The sequence below is a fragment of the Syngnathus scovelli genome, chromosome 9 (assembly GCF_024217435.2).
Source record: "Syngnathus scovelli strain Florida chromosome 9, RoL_Ssco_1.2, whole genome shotgun sequence".
Taxonomy (NCBI): domain Eukaryota; kingdom Metazoa; phylum Chordata; class Actinopteri; order Syngnathiformes; family Syngnathidae; genus Syngnathus; species Syngnathus scovelli.
Window position 1 is genome coordinate 960,455 of NC_090855.1, and position 23,511 is coordinate 983,965.

The following is a 23,511-nucleotide window of genomic DNA, read 5'->3' on the forward strand; positions in this document are numbered from 1 at the left end:
TTGCTCTACAGAATACAAAGAGCGACTTCAAAACGTGCTGTGAATACTTTTACTGGATATAGCACAGACACTAATAAAAACAGACCTATTTACAACACAGCTTATAGGACTTGCATGCATGAACAACTTTTTGGCCAAGTCAAAATGCTGCTACATCAGAGTTTATTGCTTAGGCAGACACAAACTAGCCTAAAAACTGAGCAACTTTAAAATATCCATGTTCTTATCGCCTTCGATCCCCTAGAAACAGCTAAATGTTTAACGGCCTGCCTGTACGTGTGAGTTGGATATTTGCTCCATAAGAAAATGAGTGATAGCAGCCTCAGCACAATATTTATAAAAAGTTCATAACAATGTCCAATTTAAATAATGTTAGCATACTGTCTAAAGCGCTCGTCCTATCCCAGGTGACTTGGAGTGAGCGGCCCACTTTGTTCTGCACTGCTCTAGCGACAAATGGCTGGGCACATACAGGAATAAACAAACCTTGGTCTGTTTGTCACATTCGTATCATGTGAGAACATTGTCATTTCAAGAATAAATTACAAAGAGCTATACCCTGTAAAAGACCGCTCACAATATTACCCTAGCATTACAGTTTCGATTCAACTCATGGCACCAGGATACAAAATATCACTTGTGACCTTTGAGTGTCTTCATAGCAACTTTTCATGATGAGATCAGGAGATGGTCAACATGCGTGCTGTCCTCACAAATCAGCAGCACCGACCAATGAGAAATCTACGTAGTATTGTATTGATGACTGCTCAAATTTATGCTTGGAATTGTTAGCAAATATTTTTGGTTGTCTTGCTCTTCATGCGTCTGTAGCGGGCAGATTTCGGTCTGGTTGAGTTTTCCTGTGAGGGGAAAAAAAAAGCCATTTCAGTTCTCACTTCCTGAAGAAATAGCAGATGGAAACTCTGGGATTTAATCTTAGTGAGAGACATACTCGTGTTTGGTGAGGGAAGCTTTGTCACAGGTGACCTCTGTGAGCGTGCCCTCTTCTTTTGAGGGAAGTGTCTGAACGTCCATATGGTGCCTTTCGCCTCTTGGAGTGGACATCCCATTCATTTTAACTTCCCTAGTTCAAACAAATGGGATTAGAAGCAGCATCATCATCATGTCCACACCTACTGTACTTACCCATTCGTAGCCCCGTCCCCTTCTTTGAGTTCCGGAACCTTCTTTCCAAAAAGTTTCACCGAGATGGACATAAGCAGGCCGCAGCGGTTTGTGTAGCAGCATGTGGCATCCACCACCAAGAAAATCAGCAGGAAGATCACCATGACGATGCCTGCTACGCTGCCTTTGGTCATGGCGCTGCGCGCTACAAGACAGACGGACGGACGGAGTCAAATTAGAAAGATTTGCTCATCGACATCTTTTTTCAGAGTATTTACCGGGTTTGGCCGCAGTGGTGAAGTTGAACGTTGCCGGGACGGAGGAACCGTTAGCGTTGACCGATACGATTTCCAATTGATAATCGGAGCCAAAGGCCAGCTCCGTGAGGCCGACAGACTTAACGTCGGCCGACAGCCGCTTCTCTTTCCACTCAGCCTTGTCGTTATCCTGCACAAAAACAAGAAGGTTACAACCATTCAAGGTAGAGTGGAAGGTAACCCCGGGTTGAGCCCCACCTCTCGATAGCGCAGGTCGTAGTGCAGGAGAGGAGTGTCGCCATTATCGGTGTGTTTGAGGGGGATGAAGAAGGAGTCGCCCCCTACTTTCATCTCATCGCATAACAAAACTGGGCTGTCCGGTTCACCTACATGCCAAGGAACACATGTATGCATTACAACCCGCCTCCTTGCTCATTCGCTAGCTTATTGTTTGTGCCTTACCTCCTATAGATGGACAACGGGAGATCAGATGGCAGCAAACATCATGATGACAAGAGATGAATCATACAGTGAGTGACAAGAAAGCACCATAACCATATTCAAAAACATTGATAGGAATATTTTCAGACTACAATATGAATTTTGATGCAACAAATATTACACTTGGATCCCACAATTAATGTCAATGCATCATTTAGTTCAGTCATTCATATTTTTCATTTCAGGAATTCTATTGGAATCTCGTCATGTTACTAAATTGGAGTGGGAGTGCGCTACTCACGTATTCCTAAAGTCCGGACAGTGTTTGTGTCTGAGAATTGCCCCCGTCCCGCCGCATTGACGGCAGCCAAACGCAGCGTGTATAATGTGTAAGGCATGAGGGAGGTCACAGCCAGGCTATCTACCAGCACACACACATCAAAACACACTTGTCCAATACATGCAATGATTTCAACTTTGATAGGTACACTTGCAATTAATTACCTGAAGCCGGGACTGTCACCTCTTGCCACTGCGCGTCTGCATTTTGTCTCCACTGCAGGACAAAGTGGGTAATTGGTGTTCCCCCGTTAATGGGGGGTGTTTTGAGGGAGAAGAAGACTGACGCGGGTCCAGATGACACTGACAGGTAGGGAGGGGGACCAGGCTGAGCTGAGGAAAAATAAGAGGCTTGAAATTAGATTTGTAATGAATACACAACAATCTGGAGGCATTTTTTTTTAAATTGTGGGTAAACCTCTGGTACTGCGTGTGTCTATAAAGTTTTTTTTTCTCCTCATTTGCAAACAGAGATGAAGCAAGCTGGTAACTAACTTACTGTGAATTGCAACGTCTCTTGACGCATTGCCAATGATTCCAACAGCCATGCAGGAATACAAGCCACCGTCAGATGGCGCTATTTCATCAATCACTAAAACACCGCCCTCAACACGGATCCGACCAGAAGGTGAGTCCTGAAGAGGCCAAACCACAAAAGTCATTGACAACATCAAAGTAGCATTTTGAAGCTTTCCACTGTTAATTGTAGTCAATTATCAATTTTACGCAAGATGAGTTATTTTCTAATGCACCAATTGGACTTGAAAACATTTTAGAATTGATTTGACGCACCAAAATCCGATCAACTCATGGTCAGCTGCTCTGAGAATCTGGACGTGTGTTTCGTTTGCTTCCTCACTTTGTGACATCACAAAGTGTACCTAGCATTCCTACCTACCAGTGTCTGTCCACTGCGCTTGTTGATCCAGCGCAGGTCAGGCTGAGGAAGTCCGGAGACGTTACAGGCCACTGCCACGCTCTGGCCCACGCTGACGTTCTGCACTTCAACAGACAAAAACACTTCTGGGGCCTCTGAAACAAAAGCGCACACACTTTTGTAATATCGATACTGTGGTCGGTCGGAGTCAGAGGAGAGTCAAACCAACCAAAGACATGAAGGATAGCGGTAGCGCTGCTTTCGCCGATCTTGTTGCTTGCCGTGCAGATGTACTCCCCGTGGTCCTCCCTGACGATGGACCTGATGGTCAGCTGGCTGCTGTCAGAGTTGAACTGGTGATGCCCGCCGGGCTCAAATGATGCTGGCCTGTGAGAGAAGTGAGTCGATCCCCATTATAACGCGCTTCACCTAGTCTTTTCCTTTTGAATGACATGCTCGGTCCATTCTAGGCAAAAATCAAGTCTTACAAGTTCCAGGTGATATTGGGCTTGGGTTGCCCGTCGACCAAACACAGCAAGGTAACATTGCTTTCCGGTCCAGCCATGACTTTCTTCACCTCTTCTTTCATACGTGCAGTGGGAGGAGCTGTTTCACAACAGCATTTGGGTTGAATGCAAATTGAATACGATGCTCTGCTTTCTGTCGATCGAGCATGCTACGACGGATGATGCAACGTTGGCGTACCGTTGACAACAATAGATATGGGAAGTTCCCTGATGACGGGCCTTCCTCTGATTTGGGCCTGGCACACGTACGTCCCGGCATCCTGTCGCTTCACTTTTTCAAAGACGAGTGTGTTATCGGGCAGCTGCCGTATATTTTGTCCTGAGAAATAAGAAGGGAAAAAAACAATCAGAAAATCCTTCACAAATGATTTACCAAATGATCATATGGAGATGAGCTTGCGCTCGCTTACTTTGAGACGGGCTGTAAATCCAGCGGACCTCCACCGCCGGCTGGCCCGATACCCGACAAGGCACCGCCCCATCTGTCCCCTCCAAAAACTCATGGTAGGTGGCGGTGCTTTCAAATGACGGACCCTCTGACAAGAAATACCAGAGGCTTCTAAATTCTTCTCACAGACCAAAATGCAGCAAGCAACTGCTTGTCACGCAAGAAAATACTTCCATACCATAAACGTAAATCTGCGTATGCACATCGTCCATGTGACCGTTGTCAAAGTCACACAGACAGGTGTACCTTCCCGCATCCATCAATGTGGCGCTCTTGATGACCAGCTTAGAAGTGGACTCATCTATACTTGAAATGAACTCTTGGTCAATGTCTTCGCCATCCCGTTGCCATGTGATTTGTCCTTCGCCCCCAGCTGAGAGAGCATTCAATGAAGTTACGTGTTGATGAGATGCATCAAAGTCAGCTCCATTTCAAACGACTGACCTTTACACAAGAGTAAAAGCTCTTCTCCGACTTGAATGTCCAGCTTGCTTCTGATGATTTCCATTTTGGCATCTGAGAGGCAAAGAGAGGAAAGATACTTGTACACACCTGTAACATTCTTTCATTCTGCAAATGTGACACCTCAAATGAATCTCTCATTCAACTTCCATTGACTTTACTAGAGAAAGAGAAAAAAAAAAATCTTCTGCTGAAAGATAAAAAAACAATCCAACGCTGTTGAGAGGACATTTTCTATAGCTACAAACAACAATAAAGAACAGAACTGACCTGTGCTGTACACAAGCAGAAGCAAAAAAACCAAGGTGATCACTTTTGTCATGGTCACTGCAAAAATCTTGTCAGGTTAGTAAAAGACTTTTTCCAGGGTTGGGAGGGTCTGCTGCGTCCGTCCGTCCGTCCCAGGCTTTATAGGGGATGAAAGGAAACAACAAGTGGGTTGGCTCTCATCTCCTCCCTACCTCTTCATCATTTTCTCATTCATGAGCAACTGGCAAACAAATGGCTTAAAAAGTTATCATCGACATTTTGTCCAAATAATGAATGAGTGAGGTCCCAACTCGTTGGCAAATGATCAAGACTCCAATTTATGCATTTGACGTTCTGTAGGTACTTTCTGTCCATGATTTGCTTCATCATGCAGCATGGATTGGACTGTGCATCCCATTACGTACATGGACGACTGATGCAAAGGCGTTGAGTGACGGCCAAATACACATCACGCTCTGAATGACCGGGCTTTCGTCATTGTTCTTTCATCTTGGTAGATAGAGTGTAAGTAGCTGTTCCTGCGGGTCCTATCATTTGCCTTTGCTACTGCTGCTGCGTGCCAGGCTGCCCCTCCCTGCCAATCTATCAGTATCTGCACTCCAGAGAGCAAGCAGCTAATCAAAAGATAAATAGTCCCTTGGGGGTATCTATCAGCTTGACTATCAGGGGGTGCTATTATGGCTCATTCAATTGGAGCGTGCTCCAAATGAGAGCCATTAACATGGGTGGGCATCCACTGACCATCGCAATATTGGCCTGCTTGTCAGAAAAATGCTCTAAATTTCAATCAAAACAAAAACTATGGTTTTGGCTCCCATGCTGGCTTTTAGATTGAACGGTGATTTGAAAATGGACAACCAAATCAAAGCTGTTCTTAATGGAATGTGACATGAAGTCCCACCACTTGCTAATGACTAAGACAGTAGATTGCAAATCTGTCTTTTCTTATTCCAAGTCTTTTGGATCAACATGCTCCTCTTGCATGTCTTCCAGGAATGACAGACAATACATGACATCCTACTATAGTAAATATACTTGGATAATGTAAGCACGGATTTTCAGCACAACTGGAAAAAACAATGGCAGAAAAACAATGAGAGGACAGTGAAGACATCATGGCGAGACAGAAGGAAGTGAAAGGAGACGCACGCAAAGATGCTGGTGATTGGACAAGATGCTCCTCTCAACCAGTGTGTGTGTGTGTGTGCGTGCCTGTGCATTTAATCAGATGGCCACAGTTCATGTTGGAGATCATTGGCCTAAATATGGAATGAAATGGAAAATTCTTCATCAAGGTTGAAAGCTAAATAAGGAAAGTGCCATTGATTGATTTAACTGTATTTTATGTGGAGGTAATTTTAAGCAAATACAAATGTACATTGCACTTTTCAACTCACTTCAAATGTTGAAAAGAGCACAATGATGCTTTTGTCAGGAAGAGGATGTTAAGAAGAAGCAAAGTGCGGGTGCAAATGAAGAGGCCGCAATTCTGCGTGCATAAGCCAAAGTTTGACCTCGTTGTCTGTTGTTATCAGTGTGAAAGTGATGGCGACGACGTTGCTCTCTATCCGCATTATGTTTGTACACAGTCAAGACACTGGAAGGTCATGTCATCCCTTGTTTACAAAAGCCATTGTGTCACTCATAAACAAAAGCGTATTCTACTTTGTCCCCAACTGCACGTGCACAACTCCGGAGCTGTCCAAGGTTTCCACAAAAAAGGATGAATCAGGATTCTTCCTGTTGTGTGCTTCTGACTTGATGACATAAAAGGTACAAATTTAGGAATGACGTTGGCATGGTAGCACACAAAGAAAGGATTTTTCAGTCCAAGACACGTCACTCAACATGGTCGTTAAAACAATCCAGACTGGTGCCTTTAATTCTTTCATGAGAGTCTTAATGCCAGCCAGCCAGCGAACAGCCACAACATTGAAAGGCGTCCAACAAGCGCCAGTTCCAAATTGTGCCATGCTGCCACACGCATCCGTCCTTTGTCGACAAGCTACAAACCTAATTGCTCACCGCTGGAATGGCATTTGACGTCTTTCTATTCCTTTTTTATTTGATTCCGTTCTATTCTTAGATTAAGTTTTGAATGGAAAACAACTTATTTGTTGTAAAACAGGAACTTTGACACTCACATGTTTGTTTTGCATGCCTTCATACGTGAATGGATCCATGTCCAAACATTGCAATGAAGGATGTCATCCTCTAAACATAAACCAAAATAAAGACATTGCCAGAAGCAATAAACAGCTTTCATAAAGATAGCGCTTATTTATTGTATTATCTTTAGCAGTTGTCTTTTATTTGGAACGTTTAGGTAAATTCCTTTTAGGATTTGGGAGTGCTCTTCCCCGTGCCGAGGTGTTTGGGCTACATTTATTTACTCTATGACCTGCTATATCAACTATCTTACTAGATGTTGATACAAATAGAGCATAAATACAATCAGAGAAGCTGCAAAGAGTGGAGTCCAGCATCCTCCCGTCCGTCCGTCCTTCCGCCAGCCTGTCTGCGTGCTGAGCGAATGCTACGTGACTGTTGTGTCTGCGCTCCATTCAGGGATTTCTCTTGTTTGTTTTGTTGGATCACTTTTGGGCCTCCCTAACCACATCCTCAAATTACAGAGTAGAGCTGCTACACTTTTAGTTTACAATTATTTTTTTTATTAGTTTGAAATTTGACCTCCCAAAAACAATTTACTGCAACTGCCCATACACAATGTTGTCCATAAATGAAATATTTGAGGAGCAAAATGTGTTTTCTCTGACATACTCTTTGGCCACTGCGGTGCATTGACATCCTTTCTTGGCATGGCAGCCAAATAGCAACAAATACGGCAACCCTTTTAGTCTGCCTTAAATGTTGAAGCGCACATTATTGTCCCTGAAAAAAATCAAGCCTGATTCAAACTAGGCTCCATGTGTGCTTCAATGCGTGCAGGAATGCAGGAAGTACTGCTCAAACAATGGACGCTTTACTGCTGCGACCATAAAACAATAGCACACCTTTGAATGGAAGCAAATGCACTTTTAATCGGACAGAGCATTATTCTTCATTATTCACCATCTAGCAACTAACAATCCCAAGCAAGTATTTTCAAATTGCTCTCTTGGGGTTGGCTGGCTGGCCGGCCGGCTGACTGGCTGGCTGGTTGTGTGGATCCGACAGTTCTCCTATGATATTTGGGGCATCTTCTCCCCCTCTTTTGCCGTCTGTCTGCTTCTAACCCTACGTGACCGGACCAGAGTCAGTCAGTGCCAACGGAGGCCGCCATGGCGCAGATAACACTAACTAGCTTCCTGTTATTACTGCAAATTGCCCCACAGCCCGGAATTCAGCAGACACCCTGGGTGGGTCGTGACTCTGAGTGTGTGTGTGTGCGCGTGTGGTTGAATTCTCGTGTGTGTTTATTAGCTAATTAATTCCTTTGAAACAATATGAATGAGAAAATCCAAGTGGAATCCAAATGATGAAGTATTACAAGTTTTGCCTCATTTGATTTTGTTTTACAAGCAAGGAGGAAAATGGAGAAAAATGCTCTCACCTCATAATAAATCGACACCTATCAGGGTGTGACATGACATCTTAGATTCCTGACAGCATCCCCCAATTTTTAACACTGCTCGATATGCGGTGTCTGAAAAAGAGCAAGAAAAGTCCAATATTGACATTGTTGGTGAACACAAAGTTGTGCGTCATGCATAATGCGGCGGTGGGCGGTGTACATGCGCTCTACACACTGTGGGCACGTTATCAACTTATCGTATTCTATACGACCCTGGGGAGGGAACGCGGCAGCCTGTACGTATCTAACAAAGGCATCAAAGACACACGGGCAATTTAGGGCTGAAACGTATGTTTCACAGACGGTGGATGAATGACGCTATTTCCCACGCCCGCCATCGCCCACGAGACAGGATGTCTTTACGTAATCGAGGGATGGATCCCACTTTGAGCGTCTAGCCATTTTCTTTCCTGCTTCTTACTGTGTTTTGAAGGGGTTAAGGAACAAAAGTCATTTGTTGAAATCGTGCAATTGCAAATGGTTCCATTTGAAAATAATCCTAGAGAAACCTGTTGTAAACAAACTAACGGAGTGATCAAAACATTTTGTTGGCCTAAAGTAAACATTTGGAACATCAGATAAATATGAGCATGTCTCCGGGTAGACTCAAGAGGACTCGGTTAGCTGAATGATCTTTGGAGCAGTATGCGTGCTTGCGTGTGTGTGTGTGCGTACGTCTTGATGAGAGGAGGCATCAAAGAAGCCAAGCATCCTGTGGGCAACCCAGGGCAGGACCAGTGGGCGCAAGGCTGTGGCAAAGTGGGTGTCCTAGGGTAGGCACCACCAGGTCTGTAACACACTCACATGCATGTAACACACACATGCACGCACACACTGACAAAATGGGCCTCCATCTAATTGATTGTAATGATGTAGTGTCAGGACTCAGGGGACAGATAAGACTCGCACACACACACACACAAGCACACACACACACACACACTCCTTGCCTCCAGTGCCACTCACACAGTTGTTCAAACAAACAAAAAAATATATAGAATGACTTTGTCATTGTCCAAGTGATGTCGAATGAAATGAAGATATTCTACCAGGTCCTTGGTGGTGGCCGGTTGTCAGCTTGCACCAGGGCGGTTTTCACATTCCTTTCAGAGCCATGTCACTTTTAAACTGTATCTAAAATTTGAGAGTTATAATTCATTGATTAAATTAACTGACTGACTCTAGACTGATCAATGATCAGTCAACAAGCACTGCCAGAGTTTTTGGGTTTGTGGAAAAAAAACACTTGGTCCCTCCGCATCAATGCTGGAAATAAAAAGAATGAAATTGTGATTGCTTCATTTTGGCACGTTTGCCTCCTTACTGATTGATCAGAACTAGATTGAGCATTATTACAAATGAAAAGTGTTGTTTTTTTCTGATACACTTAATTGCGTTCAGTATTTGTTGTATTTGTATTGTTTATATTTGCGTACGTGCATGTATTTTCAGTCACTGAAATTCATTTTACGACGGTAAAATCTGTTCGTCTGCTGCCACCTATTGGTTGCCTATGGAAGCCAATTTTCGCCAGTTATCGCTCAGTAGTCTTTTTTTTTTTTTTTTTCCTCTTTCTGTCTTTGCTTTTGATTTAAGTGTGTGAGCTTAACTGCTTGTCGTTATATTGGCATGCATTTCAATACCTTATCCATCCACATTACAAAAGCCCTGCACTAAATAGTTTGACATTCAATTGTTGATCTATACATTTGACATGAATTTATTCTGCCACTGACAAATACGATTGTGGGACTAAATAAAGAAGTAAAGAGCCAAACAAGTAGCTACTGAAAATCATTTAATGCAGTGATATGTAGCGCAATATCATGTAAGGGAAGAGGGATCACACTTGTGAGATTCAAAACATACACAGTGATAAATAAGAATTATGCTTGTTAGTATGGCAGTATGCACTGGTCGAGGTTAATATAGTTCTTGTATTGGGTGCCATTACACTTTTAGACTGCCATTAGTACGCAAGGAAAAGGACTTTTAAGGATTCCGTAACTTACTTGTGAAGGTGCAACTATGACATTTCTACGTTACGTCTACTACGTCAAGCATCGCCATCTAAGTTCCATGGCAGGGTGAAGCGCTCCCCCTCCAGCTCCTTGTAAATCACCGAGGAGAAGTGGGCCAGTTGCTTTGAACTAAAGTGGTTTTTCCAGTCTCCAACAACACCTAAAGCACAGACAAAAACAAGAAATCCAGTTAGACAGTGCAAAGAACAATACGCCAGAGAGTTGGCAATTGCAGGAAGTATTTTTTTCCCACCATCATCATCATCATCATCATCATCATCCATGGCCAGTTGCCTCACCTTTCCTAAGGAACTGCGACTTGTCAGAGTCCATGTATATCTTGGGGACCAAACTGAAATTGGACATAATGTTGGCTTGCATCGACTTGAAAGAAGAATGGTTGGCTATTTTCTCGATGACGTCGTCATTCAGGTTCTTTCCCAGAAAATTGGACATAAGCCGTAGCGCTGCAGGAAGATCCTGCAAGGGATGAATGTTTCTTCATGAATCCTTCAAGTGTGTGTGTGTGTGTGTGTGTGTGTGTACAGCAGAGGGAGGATTGATGATACAGAAAGCCTATTTACTTGAATCATTTGCTCATATGTGATAAACATAATTCTGTCTCCTAGGTCTGCTTGCCTCCAGCTCTTGACATGGTCGGTCCATTTGCCAAACATCACTGTAGACAGACAACACACACAACGGATACACCTATTTGGTCCAAAGTATGCAAACAATCTGACCTTATTATTTCTATTATGATTATTTCTTTTGACAAAAGGATTGTTTTTCAAAGGTAACCTCTGCCTTCCAGGAACTTGTCGATAAATTCATCCCAGGTTCCAGGGTCTTCGAGGAAAGCGGCCATTTGGTGGAAGTAATAGGAAGACACGACCACGTCCTTGGGGTTCCTCATTACATAGATCACCTGACGGAGGGGGTCGAATGAGTTCAAGCCAGGATGAGCAAGAAGATACAGCACTACTGACCTTGGCTTCGGAGGAGAAGAAGGACTGCGGCATGAGTTGGTAAGGAAAATGTGTGACCAGTGCTCGTGGAGAAGTCAATTGATCCACAACGACTTGTAATCTTTTCTCCTCCAGCCAGGGAACTCGATCCCAGTTGGGAATGGTTTGGATGGGTGTCAAGTCCCCACCATTGAGTACCAGCGGGAGGATCTCTTGCATCCAGATTGTACCTGCAGACGAGACAATGCACATGTATATACATTGTGGGACAAAAGTTGTATCATCTTAATCGTAATTTGTGATTGTCCTTTCGTACGCATGATAAATGTAGACTATAGAAAAAGAACAAGACGAGAAAGATCACACTGATCAGAGCACAGGAGGGGAGGGGCGAGCACACAGACACGCAAACCCAAACTATGACAACATTAAAACAAGGAAACAACTGTGACAGATCTTGACATATTCTTTTGAATGAAGCCATTACATTTCATATACTTCCAAGAATTTCTTTTCCTGTCTGTCCAAACCTCCACTTATTTTGATAACATAACTTGCCTTAATATTTTTTTTTTATGCCACCTGACCTTAGTGTTTATTTTTAGCTACTTGGACTGCACAATCATTGAACATTCAGTCCTGCACGTATTTGCATTGACTCCATCCATATTGCCGCAAATCGTCTCAATCTTAAAGGACAAAGTCGAGAATCCACGACTAGTGTGGAAGGGATATCATCCTAACCGTCCGCAGGCAACTCAATCAACACTGACCTGACTTTGGGTACGTGACGGCGATGACGTCATCGTCTTTAAAAGTGAAATCCTGTGCAAAGAATGTCAGGCTTTCTTGAGAGTGGGTTTCCTTTGGCAACATAAGTCCATGGCGCAAAATATACAAGTCTTCTGCAGACATTGTGTTTGTTCTTCCAACTATCCAGGGACGAGCCAGGCGGATCCGCTGAGACGTTCACGTCCGCGTAAATACGTCTATATACTTGACCAAGTTGGGCTTTTCAAGATATTTCAGACAAGCCTTCACGTGTATGATTGTTTTCGGAAGCTCAAAAAGTTAATACCAACAACCAAGGTAAACAAGGAAACGACAAAAGTATACACATGACTTAAAAATATGCAAAGGTCCGAGGGTACGGGAAGTAAGCACAGAACTTCCCAGCTACCGCCAATCAAATGGAATGTGCCCGGGGGGGTGCACAATAACGCAAAATTGAACAAATGACATTTTTGTGGTGCTTTGACCGTGTTATCAGTTGTAAAACAACACGTTCTCCTACCATTGAAATACAAAATATGCGTAAAGATGTTAATTGATTGGACGCGTAGTTAAAATGTCCAGGTAGATCCATTCTGCCACTACCAATAATTAACAGTCATGTTGCATTTTATTCTATTAAGTTTCAGACTTACAACAACTCCTCCATGTTCTTCAAAGGGGAACTCAAAAGAGAAAATGGTGAAAATAAATAATGTGGGTTCATGAATGTACCTGATTTGGGATATGTCACAGAAAAGACATCGGTGTCCTCCACAGAGAAATGTTCTGCATATTTCAAGCTCTCCTTGGAGTGTGCCCCGGGTGGCAGGGCCAGGCCGTGGTACTTGATGTAGTTCTGCCAGGACATAGCGACTGGAGCTCTGCTGTAGGACAGTCACGCTTTCCTCCTTAAGGTAGACGTCAGCTGACAGGGATGGACCGCTTCTTCCATTCCATTTGGAGTAATTGCAGTTTGCTGATTTTTCAGGAGTACAGGAATCAGTCAAATGTATGACGCAGCACTTGGAGGAGAAAAAAAAAAATCACATTGGATTGGACTTGAGTGGTCGTGGTGATGCCAACTGACACCCATTGTTAAGACGGTTGCCAATGTCGGTCAGGTCAGCATTTTTTAAAACCTTTATACGATTGATTTATTACAATAAGAATAATTTGCATGAAAAAGATTGGCAGACACCCTGCAGCTTGAGATGGTGGCCCTCTGCTGCCAGATCATACTTATTCAATTGACTGTGGAATGTGCAAGGCATTAGTGTTGGCTAGTGTATCAACAGAGAAAGCAATGTGTGGCATATTAGCAAACAGGCGTGAGCATTGACGGGCGGACGGACGGACGGACGGGTCCAACTCCATCATAGAGATGCAACTCATCTTGTGGCAGCTTTTAAAAATCTGCAGAAAGAATTTTCAGTCATCGGGCCCTTTCCAACTTGGATCAGCGGTGTAAAAGAATGCTCAAATTTGATCGCTATGCATCAAGAACATTTTCATTCGCAAAAGCCCGTGCAGTCCAATCAATCAAGTCGAGTTCACATTTATAAATATCTCATCGAAATGTCATCTTGCATCTTCCACCAAGACTACAATCTGGCAAGTGGAAGATATTTCATCCAATTGAATTGAGGAAGAACCACAAAAGCATCATTTCTTCTTTTGAAACACGTCAAACAGTGACATTTAAGAAACTATGGCTACGCGTTAAATAAATGACCAGGGATACCTCTGTTACTCGTAAAACATTTATCACATACAGATCAAATTTTCTCTTGATGAAAAATCACTACTAAGTGGCTCAATTATTCTCACTTCTTCTCAGATCATGACATGCATGTCAAAGTTGGAAAATGACATTTCTAGTGTCCACGCTAAGCAAATATATACAGGATCAAAATGTGTTGTTAAATGAGTCATTAAAAAGGCAGAACGTTAATGTTACTTGCAACGGCTTCACTTGAGATCAAAATACAAAATAGACCATTTCACAAAATCTCAGTGTTCCAGTCGTTATAAGAGAGAATGTCTTTTCCATCGCAGCCCCACAAATTCCACAATTTGGGGAGCAAAAAAAGAAAAAGCTTAGTTACTGTGCACCAAGGTGACAAAAAGAAAAAGTGAACAAAGAGAGATGGCGCCAGTCAGCACAGCTTTCACCAATAACACGGTCCAGCTGCCCAACAGGAAGGCATGGATAAACAACCTGCACAGCCACATGGAAAAACAAACTTCAATCAGATGTTTTGCTCATTTCTGCAGCTCTGATGCTCTCTCTCTCTCTTTCTCTGTGCTCTTGTTTTGTGTACATGCAATCATGAGTGTGTTGAGGATGCACTTACTCCATTAAGAAGGACTTGTAGACACAGAGCGCCAGCAGCACGGTGACAGGGAACCGAAAGCTTTTGGGAAGGTCGTAGCGCGTAAACATCCACACCACTGCCGCCATGGCGATATAATGTACCTGGAGACACAAAAAGAAACTAAAACACGTTGAACATCTTTTCAGACGTTGACGTGACCGCAAAATGGAATCCTACGTTTGCGATGCCAGTGCTAATGTGAACAAGACACGAAACAGACAGGAAAAAGACACTCACCAAACTGATATTGGAGTCAAAGCTCATCTGGATATATTTCCAGTCAAACTCGATCCCTCTGGCCCCGACCCAGAGAGGAAGACATCTGACAAGCAGAACATTTGACACTGTTGATGAGCTCTAAAAAAAAAAAAAAAAAAAAGAAAGAAGCTTACCTTGACATGACAAGTTCGGCGGTTGCCCAGCCCATAGCGGCCACCATGATTTTGTACTCTCCTTTGCCAGCATTACGTGACATGACGAGATGGAGGCCCAACAGATCTGCAAGGTCCACTGTTGCTTTCATAAATTCCTGATACAAACACACTTGCAATTTTAAAAGAAATCAAGCACACACACATGTATGTATACCTTTGGGTAATTACATTGCAATGGGCTCATGGAAGCAATAAAGTTGGTCACTGGAGGTCACATCAACTTTTGTTTTCAAAATGACCTCATCTAGCGTATGGAGTGGCTTCATGTCACTTTGGCACTTACCCCCACAAAGTCATAAACTCCAGCTCCTCCTTCCCAGGTGGGGAAAAACGTTGCAAGGAACAGCATCTGACAAACAATAACACCAAAAACAATTACACCAGGCTTCACATTGTTCTCATGGAGCAGTACCCAAGGGAGAAAAGTGCAGACAGGTCATTTTGCATCCACTAGCTTTAAGCTCGCTCGCTCGCTCACTCACTCACTTTGCAGAGTTGGACAAAAAGGTAGGTAGCTCCAGCCTGGACACACTTCCAGAAAGCGTTGTACTCAGAACTAACAATGGGACACAATCATTATTAGTACAAGAAAATGGGACCTCCAAAGGAAGTGTAAATGTTCCCTTACCGCCTACAATATGCTCAAATAAAAGCAACAATTGCTTGTCCACATGAAGTCCTGCCATTTGTAAAATACAAAAGAGGATTGGGTAGACCCTCTCAATGCACTGACATGACTAAGCTGATTAGCAAACCCTTTTGTTTCGTAAATCTTTTCCTTCATGGACCAATATCATCATTTTATTTTCATTTTGTGGCTGTCTTAACAATAGTTGGAGATAATAAAAAAAAGATCTACTTACAGCCCGCTGCACTTGTATGTTATAAAGTAAGGAAAATAGGCCAAAGCAAAACAATTTCCAAAATGAAACAGGGTCATGATGGCTGCTCAGATAATCCGATGGCCTGTGGAAAAACATAGGATGAGTTCAGACGGCAGATGTGCACGGCTGACACAATATATATATATATAGATATATTCACACACACATTTGTCCTAACAAACATTTAACATTGATATTCGTGAGACGTCACTTACAATGAAAAATACTGGAAGGGAGAGGAGGTAGAAAGGCGACAGTCGGTACCGGAAGTTAAGGACGTGCAACAGTCAAATCCCTCCGACAGAATTTCTGCTGGGAACCCAGATTTTCCCTTAAGATCCGTCTCCTAATTATGGTTTTCATTTTTGTGTAAAATGTGTAGTTTTGAGCTGCAATGAGATTACGTAACCAGACAAAGACCATTTAATAGAATTGGAGGCACAGTATCATTTTCAGTTCAGCAAATTTCAAGAATGAGCCATCACCTGATCGATGGAAAGAGGAATCTTGTACACTGTGCAGAATTATTAGGCAAATTGTATTTTTGGGTCTTCATTTTGTTTCTCAATAACTACAGTGCTCTCGTTCAACCAAAATGATAATCAACCTTAGACTTGAATATTTAAGAGTGCACACGTGAAATTCTGTCTTTCTCGGGAAAATTAACTTTTAAACTATTAGTGTGCAGAATTATTATGCAGCTGAAGTAAAAATGGAAACTTTCCCTTCTCATTTATTTTCATTTGTTAAAGTGAGAATAATAAACGAACACAAAAATTACAAATTAACATTTTAAAAAACTGTGACCAATATAGCCACCCTTCTTTTTAGTAATAGCTCTAAAACTTGCATCCATGGAGTCTGATAACTTCTTGATGTGTTGGCGATCAATTTTTTGCGCAGACCAATTATCTTGCCTCCCAGGCAAGATCATTTTGACTAGCCCGGTAAACCTTAGTGGTGATGGGACATCATTTCCAACTAGTGCAGTACTGGAGAAGTAATCATTTAAACATGTTAACTTAGTTTTTTGAAGTGGGAAGGGCAAGTATGGCGTATTAATATTTTCCCTCATTGTGAGACAACGGCATGATCATCGTCTTCACATGACTAATAACAATTTGCGCAAATATGCAAGTAGTGGCAGTGGTAGCAAACCTCAATACCATGTCTGACTATCCTTGAGCAAGATACTAAACCTCCACTTGCTCCTGACGGGTAAATGAGGAGGACCTCGTATGATGCACTTTGAGGACCTCAACAGGTGGAGAAGAATGCTTACCATTTGACCCAAGACGTAGCCATGAATTTTAATGTACCCTTGTTTAGAAGACTGACTTTTCAGGTGACATAATTTGTACCAGTATCATATTGACATCATCTACATGTTCATCTGTATGTAAAGAAATGAGAGAAAGAGACAGCTTTATTATGGGTTTCAAGTTTTACTTTTTGTTTCATTACAGTCATTCTGCCCTTCCTCCTTCCACTGGTGATAAGCCTTGGAAATACACCAACATGGTGATGGACACAGCCAGCAGGTAACGACAGTATTGAGCCATAACAACACTTCTACAGGGACGGGCAGGCAGGGAGCACACAGACACAAATACTGTCACCAGCCAATCAACTTATATCGTTAAAGGGAAGGACAAGATTAAATCAGAACACTGAACACATCATTTTTGCTCTCTACTTGCACAGAAGATCTAATTGCCAAGGAACTGTGGCATGATTATGACAAGGTGATGGTTGGTGCCTGTGCGGAAAAGAGAAAGGAGGAGGAGGACACCAGCATGGTGAGTGAGAGAGAGAGAGAGTGGTCCCTTTCTGGATGTGCTTTGGGCATCTACTTGCTGTGCATGTACAACAGCAGGTCAGCAACACGGTGGCTGTAGCCACACTCATTGTCATACCTGGAGCGCCCAACAAAGAAACGACAAGGTCAGTTCAGAAAAGCAATGGTTTTTTTCTTTGTCCGACAAGTTGATCGGCAAACACCTCACCAGGAAATGAGCTTCACAAAGTTGTCACTGAGGGAGATGCCGGCGCCAGCGTCAAAGATGGAGGAGTGGGTGTCGCCGATGAAGTCAGAGGACACCACCTGCTCAAAACAGCACAGCACAGCACAGCCAGTCAGTCAGTCAGTCAGCGCCTTCCAATTAAACGGACCGTTATTTGTGTCACCTGATCCTCGGTGTAACCAAGCACTCCCTTCATGGGCCCGTGAGCAGCCTTCTTGACAGCTTCCTTAATCTGAGCATAGGATGCAGGCTTGGACAGGCGGCACGTCAGGTCCACCACGGACACGTCGGCCACGGGCACCCTGAAGGCCATGCCTGTCAGCTTACTGGAGACAATGGAAAATAAACCCCATTAGTATTCATTGGGTCACTTTGGCGGTTATGCAAGTGTCTGTGTCCTTTACCCGTTAAGCTCGGGGATGACTTTGCCCACGGCCTTTGCGGCGCCGGTGGAGGCTGGAATGATGTTTTGGTGAGCCCCGCGGCCATCGCGCCAGGCCTTGGCGCTGGGTCCGTCCACGGTCTTCTGAGTGGCGGTGTAAGCATGGACTGTAGTCTAGAAAAATCAAGAGAAATCGTTAAATGAGTAAGAATGGATATCAATGCAAGAAGAGCAATCTTACCATGAGGGCCTCCTCAATGCCAAAGTTATCATGAATGACTTTGGCCAGGGGGGCCAGGCAGTTGGTGGTGCACGACGCATTGCTGTTAAAACAAACTTTGATGAGCAATTGTGCGTCACGTCACGTCACAACCCTTCCACACCTTACCTGACAATGGTCATGGAGGAGGGATCGTATTTGTCCTCATTGACGCCCATGACAAACATGGGGGCGTCGGGCGACGGCGCCGACACCACCACGCGTTCGGCCCCGCCGCTGATGTGAGCCTACGGCCGCCACGGAAAGCCTCCACGTTAGAATAAAGACATGAGACGTGCATGCAAGGACCGGATGCTCGTGTACGTACAGAGGCCTTCTCCGTAGAGAGGAACACTCCAGTGGACTCCACGACGTACTTGGCACCAGATTTGCCCCAGGGGATCTCAGCTGGCTTCATACTAGTCAGATAAACAAACCAAAAATATTTCAGAACGACTGCCTTGTAATGATGGATAAAAACGAGAAGAGGACGACACAAGAAAAATGAGGCCTACCACTGGAAGACAAAGATCTCCTGGCCATCGACGACGAGCTTGCCATTCTCTTCGGACACCTCACCCTTGTAACGGCCGTGAGTGGAGTCATACTTGAACATGTAGACCTAAGCGCACGACATTGTTCAGTACGCTACCTTTGCCATCAGTGGACACACTTTGGAATCAATGATTGGACGCTTCAACACATTTGCGTGATTGTCTCACCATGTACTGCAGGTCAATGAAGGGGTCATTGATGGCCACAACCTTGATGCCTTTCTCAAGGCAGGCTCTCAACACAAGGCGGCCAATACGGCCAAAGCTACAAAACAGAAAGAAAAACATTTTTAGTTCCCTTTCACAGTCACTATGGATGCAGACTTTGATTGAGATAACCGGGATGCCTGCCATCCATCCATCCATTGCCAACTTCCTAAAATGTGTGTTTGTAACGCACCCATTGATTCCAACGCAGAGCTGTGGCATGGTTGCTGCTTCCTGGGGAGTACTGGATTACCACCTGGAGCAGGGAAGGAAAAAAAAAAGGGAGCGTTTCACCGCAGGCAGGTTTTGACAAAGACCAGAGTGGTGCTATCATGTGCACAAACATGTTTAGACAACAATGGAGCCCATGAGAAGGCAGGAAGAAATGCAGGAAGAAAGGCTTGAATCAGATCAGAGCAAACACGATGGCTGGCTGCCTGGCTGGCATCAATTCAGCTATGCGATCCTCCTCCTCCTCCGCCGCCATGGCTCTACTTGTTTTTTCATTTGGGTTGAGTGAGTGCAGCCACATCGTCCTGCGCTTAGTTGGGACTTGTCCTTCCATTTCAATAGAAGCCATTTGTGACTCTTACTAGACTTGCTCTGTATTAAGACACAAATGTTTCGAAAGGCTGAATCCTTTCTGAAACTTCCAAATCTTGCTAAACCAGTAGCACAGGGATGTTTGGTAACTCAGACGGACGGATACCACCTAGTACTCTTAAAATGGCATGATGATGATGTCTTTATTGTAATTGTCATTTTGTGTCATTTGCTTATTAGCCTGGAGCGTGGCTATTGTACGCAAGCGAGTGTTTGTCAGGTAAGTCAAGGCGCTGCAGGTTGTCCTTGACACTGCTCAGACACCATTTTGGACTGCTGTAATCTCCTTAACTGTTGTGTCTTTCACGCACGGTAGACAAGCTGTCCAACTGTTAACTCATTATGGGTACACGGAAAATAAAATAAAGATAAAACATTCCTCAAAATGGTCAAGTGAGAAAATGAATGAAGATTATATGTGTAGAGTACGTGTTGCTACTTGTAACGCTTGAATTGAAATCTGCTGTCCACCATTTTGTGTTGCTCTGGAGGTCATTGAAGTGCGGCTGGCTCCCTTATTTCTCTTCTCCGGTGACATCATCTTTTTGTATGTTTACTAAACTCAGCAATCACCTGACCTTGTCTTGCCGTTTCCTTCCTGGAGGACCCCACTCTCAAGAACTATCTTTTGAAAACAAAATGGCCTCTTTGCTGATACATGAAACAACTGTGAGGCAGCCTAGCAACACGAGTTATAGCTGCGTCAAGCCGAGAAGATGCTGTGCATTCAAAGGGCTCGTGGAGGGCTCTCACATACCAATGTCGATCGAATCTTTTCCTAGTTATGTTACCTCAAAGTCAATCCAAGGACCAAAGGACAGACTGATTCAGGACATTAGCTTGCTTGCACATGCTGCATTGGCCAGTGCACAGAGGCTGCATTGTGCAAAGCCAAATGTTGTGAACAGCAGCTTCAAATGCGCTCTTTAAATGGCTTCTAATGGGCTTCATCTCTCACTCCAGAACTTTCCATCACAAAGGAGCCATTTTCTTTGCTGTACATTTGCAGGCCACCAACCTATTCCTTTCTTTTGAGTGTTCTTTGTCAGGACTGCCCCCCCGCCCTGAGCTGTGACCCATTTAGTGAGGAAAATGGGTGAGAAGTGGAGGGGCCCCGGCTGGGAAAAGGGGGTCATGCCAAACCACATTCTGAGACTACCAATCTAATCAGCAGGAGATACAAACGCTTTGGCAGACACACCTGGCTTTTAAAACTAATGCCACTCCCAAGTTTTTTTTTTTTTTTTTCCCTCTCTGGCCTATTCATACGCTCACCTTGTTTTCTATACCTCAGCCGCACCCCTTAGCCCAATAGTATTTTTCCATTGCAGTAAGCTAGCTGGCTGGAGTCCATAAGGAGCATCTCATTAGGGCATGTTTTCACTCGTGGTCCAAGTCTTTGGTGACCGTTCTGCACCAATATGAACTCTCACTACCTTGCCCTGCCCGCTTTCCATTAGTAGCAAATGTCGTTGAGCTGCCAAATTCTTGTTCAATCCCCCCCCCCACACACACACACACACACATCGTCAGCACACTTTCCACTTCCTGTGGACAGCGACACACAATTGACACGTCTACTCTTTGTGTCAGTGACATGCTGGATCAGCAGCTACCAAAAAGACTTAGCTGTTGTTTGGACTTCTCGCTTGTACTGCAAATGTTTTGTCTGGCAGTTTTTTTGTTTTTTTTTTTCGGCTGCCCTCACTGAAAGAACCCACCCATTTTTTTTTTTTTTTAATTCAGTCCCAAAACCAGCACCGAGTGAACATTGTTCCCTTGCACACCCCGTCAGGTTTTTACAATTAGGATAATGCCACACATCGATGTCCGAGTGAATGAATGCGCACATGAATAAATGAAAGGTGCGCCTGTCAGCGGGCGCAGGATGCAATTGCACACGTCATGTGATGACTCTGCAGAGGAGGTGCAGGTAGGCAAACACTGCCAGCACCCCCTTGAAGAAGGCTCTCAGAAAGCAGCACAAGTGCAACAACTGATTGTCTTGTATGTATGAATGCGAGAACTCGTATTACATTTAAAATGAGCTAATTATATGTTTTCAAATAAAAATGTGCACTGCAAATAGACTAATAATATGAAATTGTATTTCTTGCAAACATATGGACCTAATTGAGTGTGCTTAACTATCACTAAATATTCCACACACAGCCTGTGCAATGGATTCATTTAGCCCAAGTTGATCTGAAATGAGAATAAATTAGCAGCAGCAGCAGCAGCAGCTCTGCATTGTCACGGCAACTGCAGGCCTGCACTGACCTTCCCCTGTCGGAGCGATGACCTTCAACCATGAGACAAGGCCTGACACGACTGCATCTGTCCGCCACGCCTACCTAGTGACAGTTGTACTTCCAAGACAACCCAAACGGGGATTGCCGTTGAAGTTTCAAACAATGCTATGTTGCTTTGTGATCATTCGACGTTCAACTCATTTGTGCACTACTGCATGCTTCAAGAGCTATTTACGCCCATATTTCGACCGACCACAGCAAAATGACAAGATTTGAGATCAATTGGGCGCGTTTTAAAATCATGAAAGGATTCCTGCACTCAACGGATATTTGTGGAGTCTGGTAGGTTACGTAACACGGACGCCGAGTCACTTCCGCAAAGATGCAGCAAAAGGAAGTGGCCACCGTCACGTAGCAGTCCTGCTCCTGCCTGCTCCTGCATCACGTACGCACTATTACGCTCATCCAAAGGACAGATGCCACTGAAAAAGCCCTTTTGAATATTTTTTTAAAAAATCGAATAATGCAACTACGCATGGGTTACACAACACGCAGGCCGGCGCAGTCACCTCATCCCCTCCCTCCCTCCCTCCCTCCCTCCCATCCTCGGGTTTATCCTCCATTCCAGAAGGAAGCTAGCTTTGCCCCAATCAGAACGCAATATTTAACGCTCTTTATGTCCCCACTCATCTTCTAATGGAATGAGAAGAACTAGCGATGGTATGGCGCTTCCGTGAGCTTAAAAAGGACGTCGTGGCCAGCTAGTCAGCCAGGCAGGCAGGCAGACATGACACGTTATCGTCGTCGTTTCTTCACAGGCCACGCTGCAAAGCAAGCTCGCCCGTCTTTACGATGACCTATCTTATTCAACTCGTCCATATTAGACAAACACTCTCGAATGTATTTTGCGTGTGGAGGAAGTCAAGCTAAAGCAGGCTTGTAGCTTACCTCAAAGACTGATGCTTCCTCGAACGAGAGAGAGAGTGCGCAGCTTAGTGGCGAGCCTTCAGCTTTTATACGTGGCACGTGACTCGCTGAGCCGGGTTTCCCTGGCGACGTGACGTCATGCCATCCTTTGCTGCCAGCGTCCATTCTGGACGAGGCACTTTGCACACAGCCAGACGTCGCATGCGCAAAATGCTAACGAAGATGATGACATCTGATCCAATTGTAGATACAATGGAACTTAATCTTAACTGAGTGTGGTGCATTATATGAAATGTGTAAGATGACTGGAAATGAAATGTCAATGCGGTGTTGTTCGTTCAATGTAGTTTGTAGAAGCAATTGACTGCAGTTTGTCACGTTCTCCCCACTTGCTCAATTGTCACGTGACACGTTTGAGCAAGGCTACGTGCAACAGGATGCGTGCGTGCGTGCGTGCGTGCGTGCGTGCAGCATGGAAAATCCCAGCAGTGCGACATCCCTTCGCTCTCGTTGTGCTCACTATTTCA

The 23,511-nt window shown here is 44.1% G+C and overlaps 4 protein-coding genes and 1 long non-coding RNA gene across 8 annotated transcripts; 1 reads left to right on the forward strand and 4 right to left on the reverse strand.

Annotated features, from left to right (window-relative positions):
* Window positions 1-35: 35 nt before the first annotated feature.
* On the reverse strand, window positions 36-8,336 carry ncam3 (neural cell adhesion molecule 3). 2 transcript variants are annotated; one of them, XM_049729338.2, is made up of 17 exons: window positions 8,300-8,333; window positions 4,747-4,882; window positions 4,459-4,530; window positions 4,193-4,387; window positions 3,977-4,102; window positions 3,745-3,885; window positions 3,528-3,645; window positions 3,269-3,426; window positions 3,061-3,194; window positions 2,662-2,797; window positions 2,328-2,495; window positions 2,124-2,244; window positions 1,641-1,770; window positions 1,404-1,572; window positions 1,147-1,330; window positions 953-1,084; window positions 36-860 (listed from the first exon to the last, which is right to left on the reverse strand). In XM_049729338.2, exons 2-17 carry the CDS (start codon window positions 4,796-4,798, stop codon window positions 818-820), a joined length of 2,079 nt encoding a protein of 692 aa, XP_049585295.1. In that variant the 5' UTR covers window positions 4,799-4,882; window positions 8,300-8,333; the 3' UTR covers window positions 36-817. The 2 variants fall into 2 exon arrangements, with proteins under 2 accessions (XP_049585295.1, XP_049585296.1); XM_049729339.2 differs by lacking the exon at window positions 4,747-4,882 and having other exon boundaries at window positions 8,300-8,336.
* Window positions 8,337-10,105: 1,769 nt separating this feature from the next.
* sult2st3 (sulfotransferase family 2, cytosolic sulfotransferase 3) lies at window positions 10,106-12,951 on the reverse strand. 2 transcript variants are annotated; one of them, XM_049729418.1, is made up of 6 exons: window positions 12,816-12,951; window positions 11,331-11,539; window positions 11,143-11,269; window positions 10,926-11,020; window positions 10,641-10,821; window positions 10,106-10,501 (listed from the first exon to the last, which is right to left on the reverse strand). In XM_049729418.1, exons 1-6 carry the CDS (start codon window positions 12,949-12,951, stop codon window positions 10,377-10,379), a joined length of 873 nt encoding a protein of 290 aa, XP_049585375.1. In that variant the 3' UTR covers window positions 10,106-10,376. The 2 variants fall into 2 exon arrangements, with proteins under 2 accessions (XP_049585375.1, XP_049585374.1); XM_049729417.2 differs by lacking the exon at window positions 12,816-12,951 and adding an exon at window positions 12,083-12,379.
* LOC125974727 (uncharacterized) lies at window positions 12,869-13,962 on the forward strand. The gene is made up of 2 exons (XR_007483712.2): window positions 12,869-12,997; window positions 13,072-13,962. It is a non-coding gene; the product is annotated as an uncharacterized lncRNA (long non-coding RNA).
* Window positions 12,957-16,137, reverse strand: tmem147 (transmembrane protein 147). Of its 2 annotated transcripts, none has more exons than XM_049729462.1 (8): window positions 15,992-16,137; window positions 15,756-15,858; window positions 15,379-15,448; window positions 15,176-15,241; window positions 14,851-14,987; window positions 14,696-14,780; window positions 14,438-14,559; window positions 12,957-13,105 (listed from the first exon to the last, which is right to left on the reverse strand). In XM_049729462.1, exons 2-8 carry the CDS (start codon window positions 15,830-15,832, stop codon window positions 13,087-13,089), a joined length of 576 nt encoding a protein of 191 aa, XP_049585419.1. In that variant the 5' UTR covers window positions 15,833-15,858; window positions 15,992-16,137; the 3' UTR covers window positions 12,957-13,086. The 2 variants fall into 2 exon arrangements, with proteins under 2 accessions (XP_049585419.1, XP_049585418.1); XM_049729461.2 differs by lacking the exon at window positions 12,957-13,105 and adding an exon at window positions 13,830-14,301.
* Window positions 16,138-17,201: 1,064 nt separating this feature from the next.
* Window positions 17,202-23,128, reverse strand: gapdhs (glyceraldehyde-3-phosphate dehydrogenase, spermatogenic). Its single transcript, XM_049729413.2, has 11 exons — window positions 23,006-23,128; window positions 19,396-19,458; window positions 19,164-19,260; window positions 18,957-19,063; window positions 18,770-18,860; window positions 18,571-18,689; window positions 18,424-18,505; window positions 18,205-18,356; window positions 17,964-18,126; window positions 17,783-17,880; window positions 17,202-17,692 (listed from the first exon to the last, which is right to left on the reverse strand). The coding sequence occupies exons 2-11, from the start codon at window positions 19,422-19,424 to the stop codon at window positions 17,626-17,628; spliced, it is 1,005 nt and encodes a 334-aa protein (XP_049585370.1). The 5' UTR covers window positions 19,425-19,458; window positions 23,006-23,128; the 3' UTR covers window positions 17,202-17,625.
* Window positions 23,129-23,511: the final 383 nt, after the last annotated feature.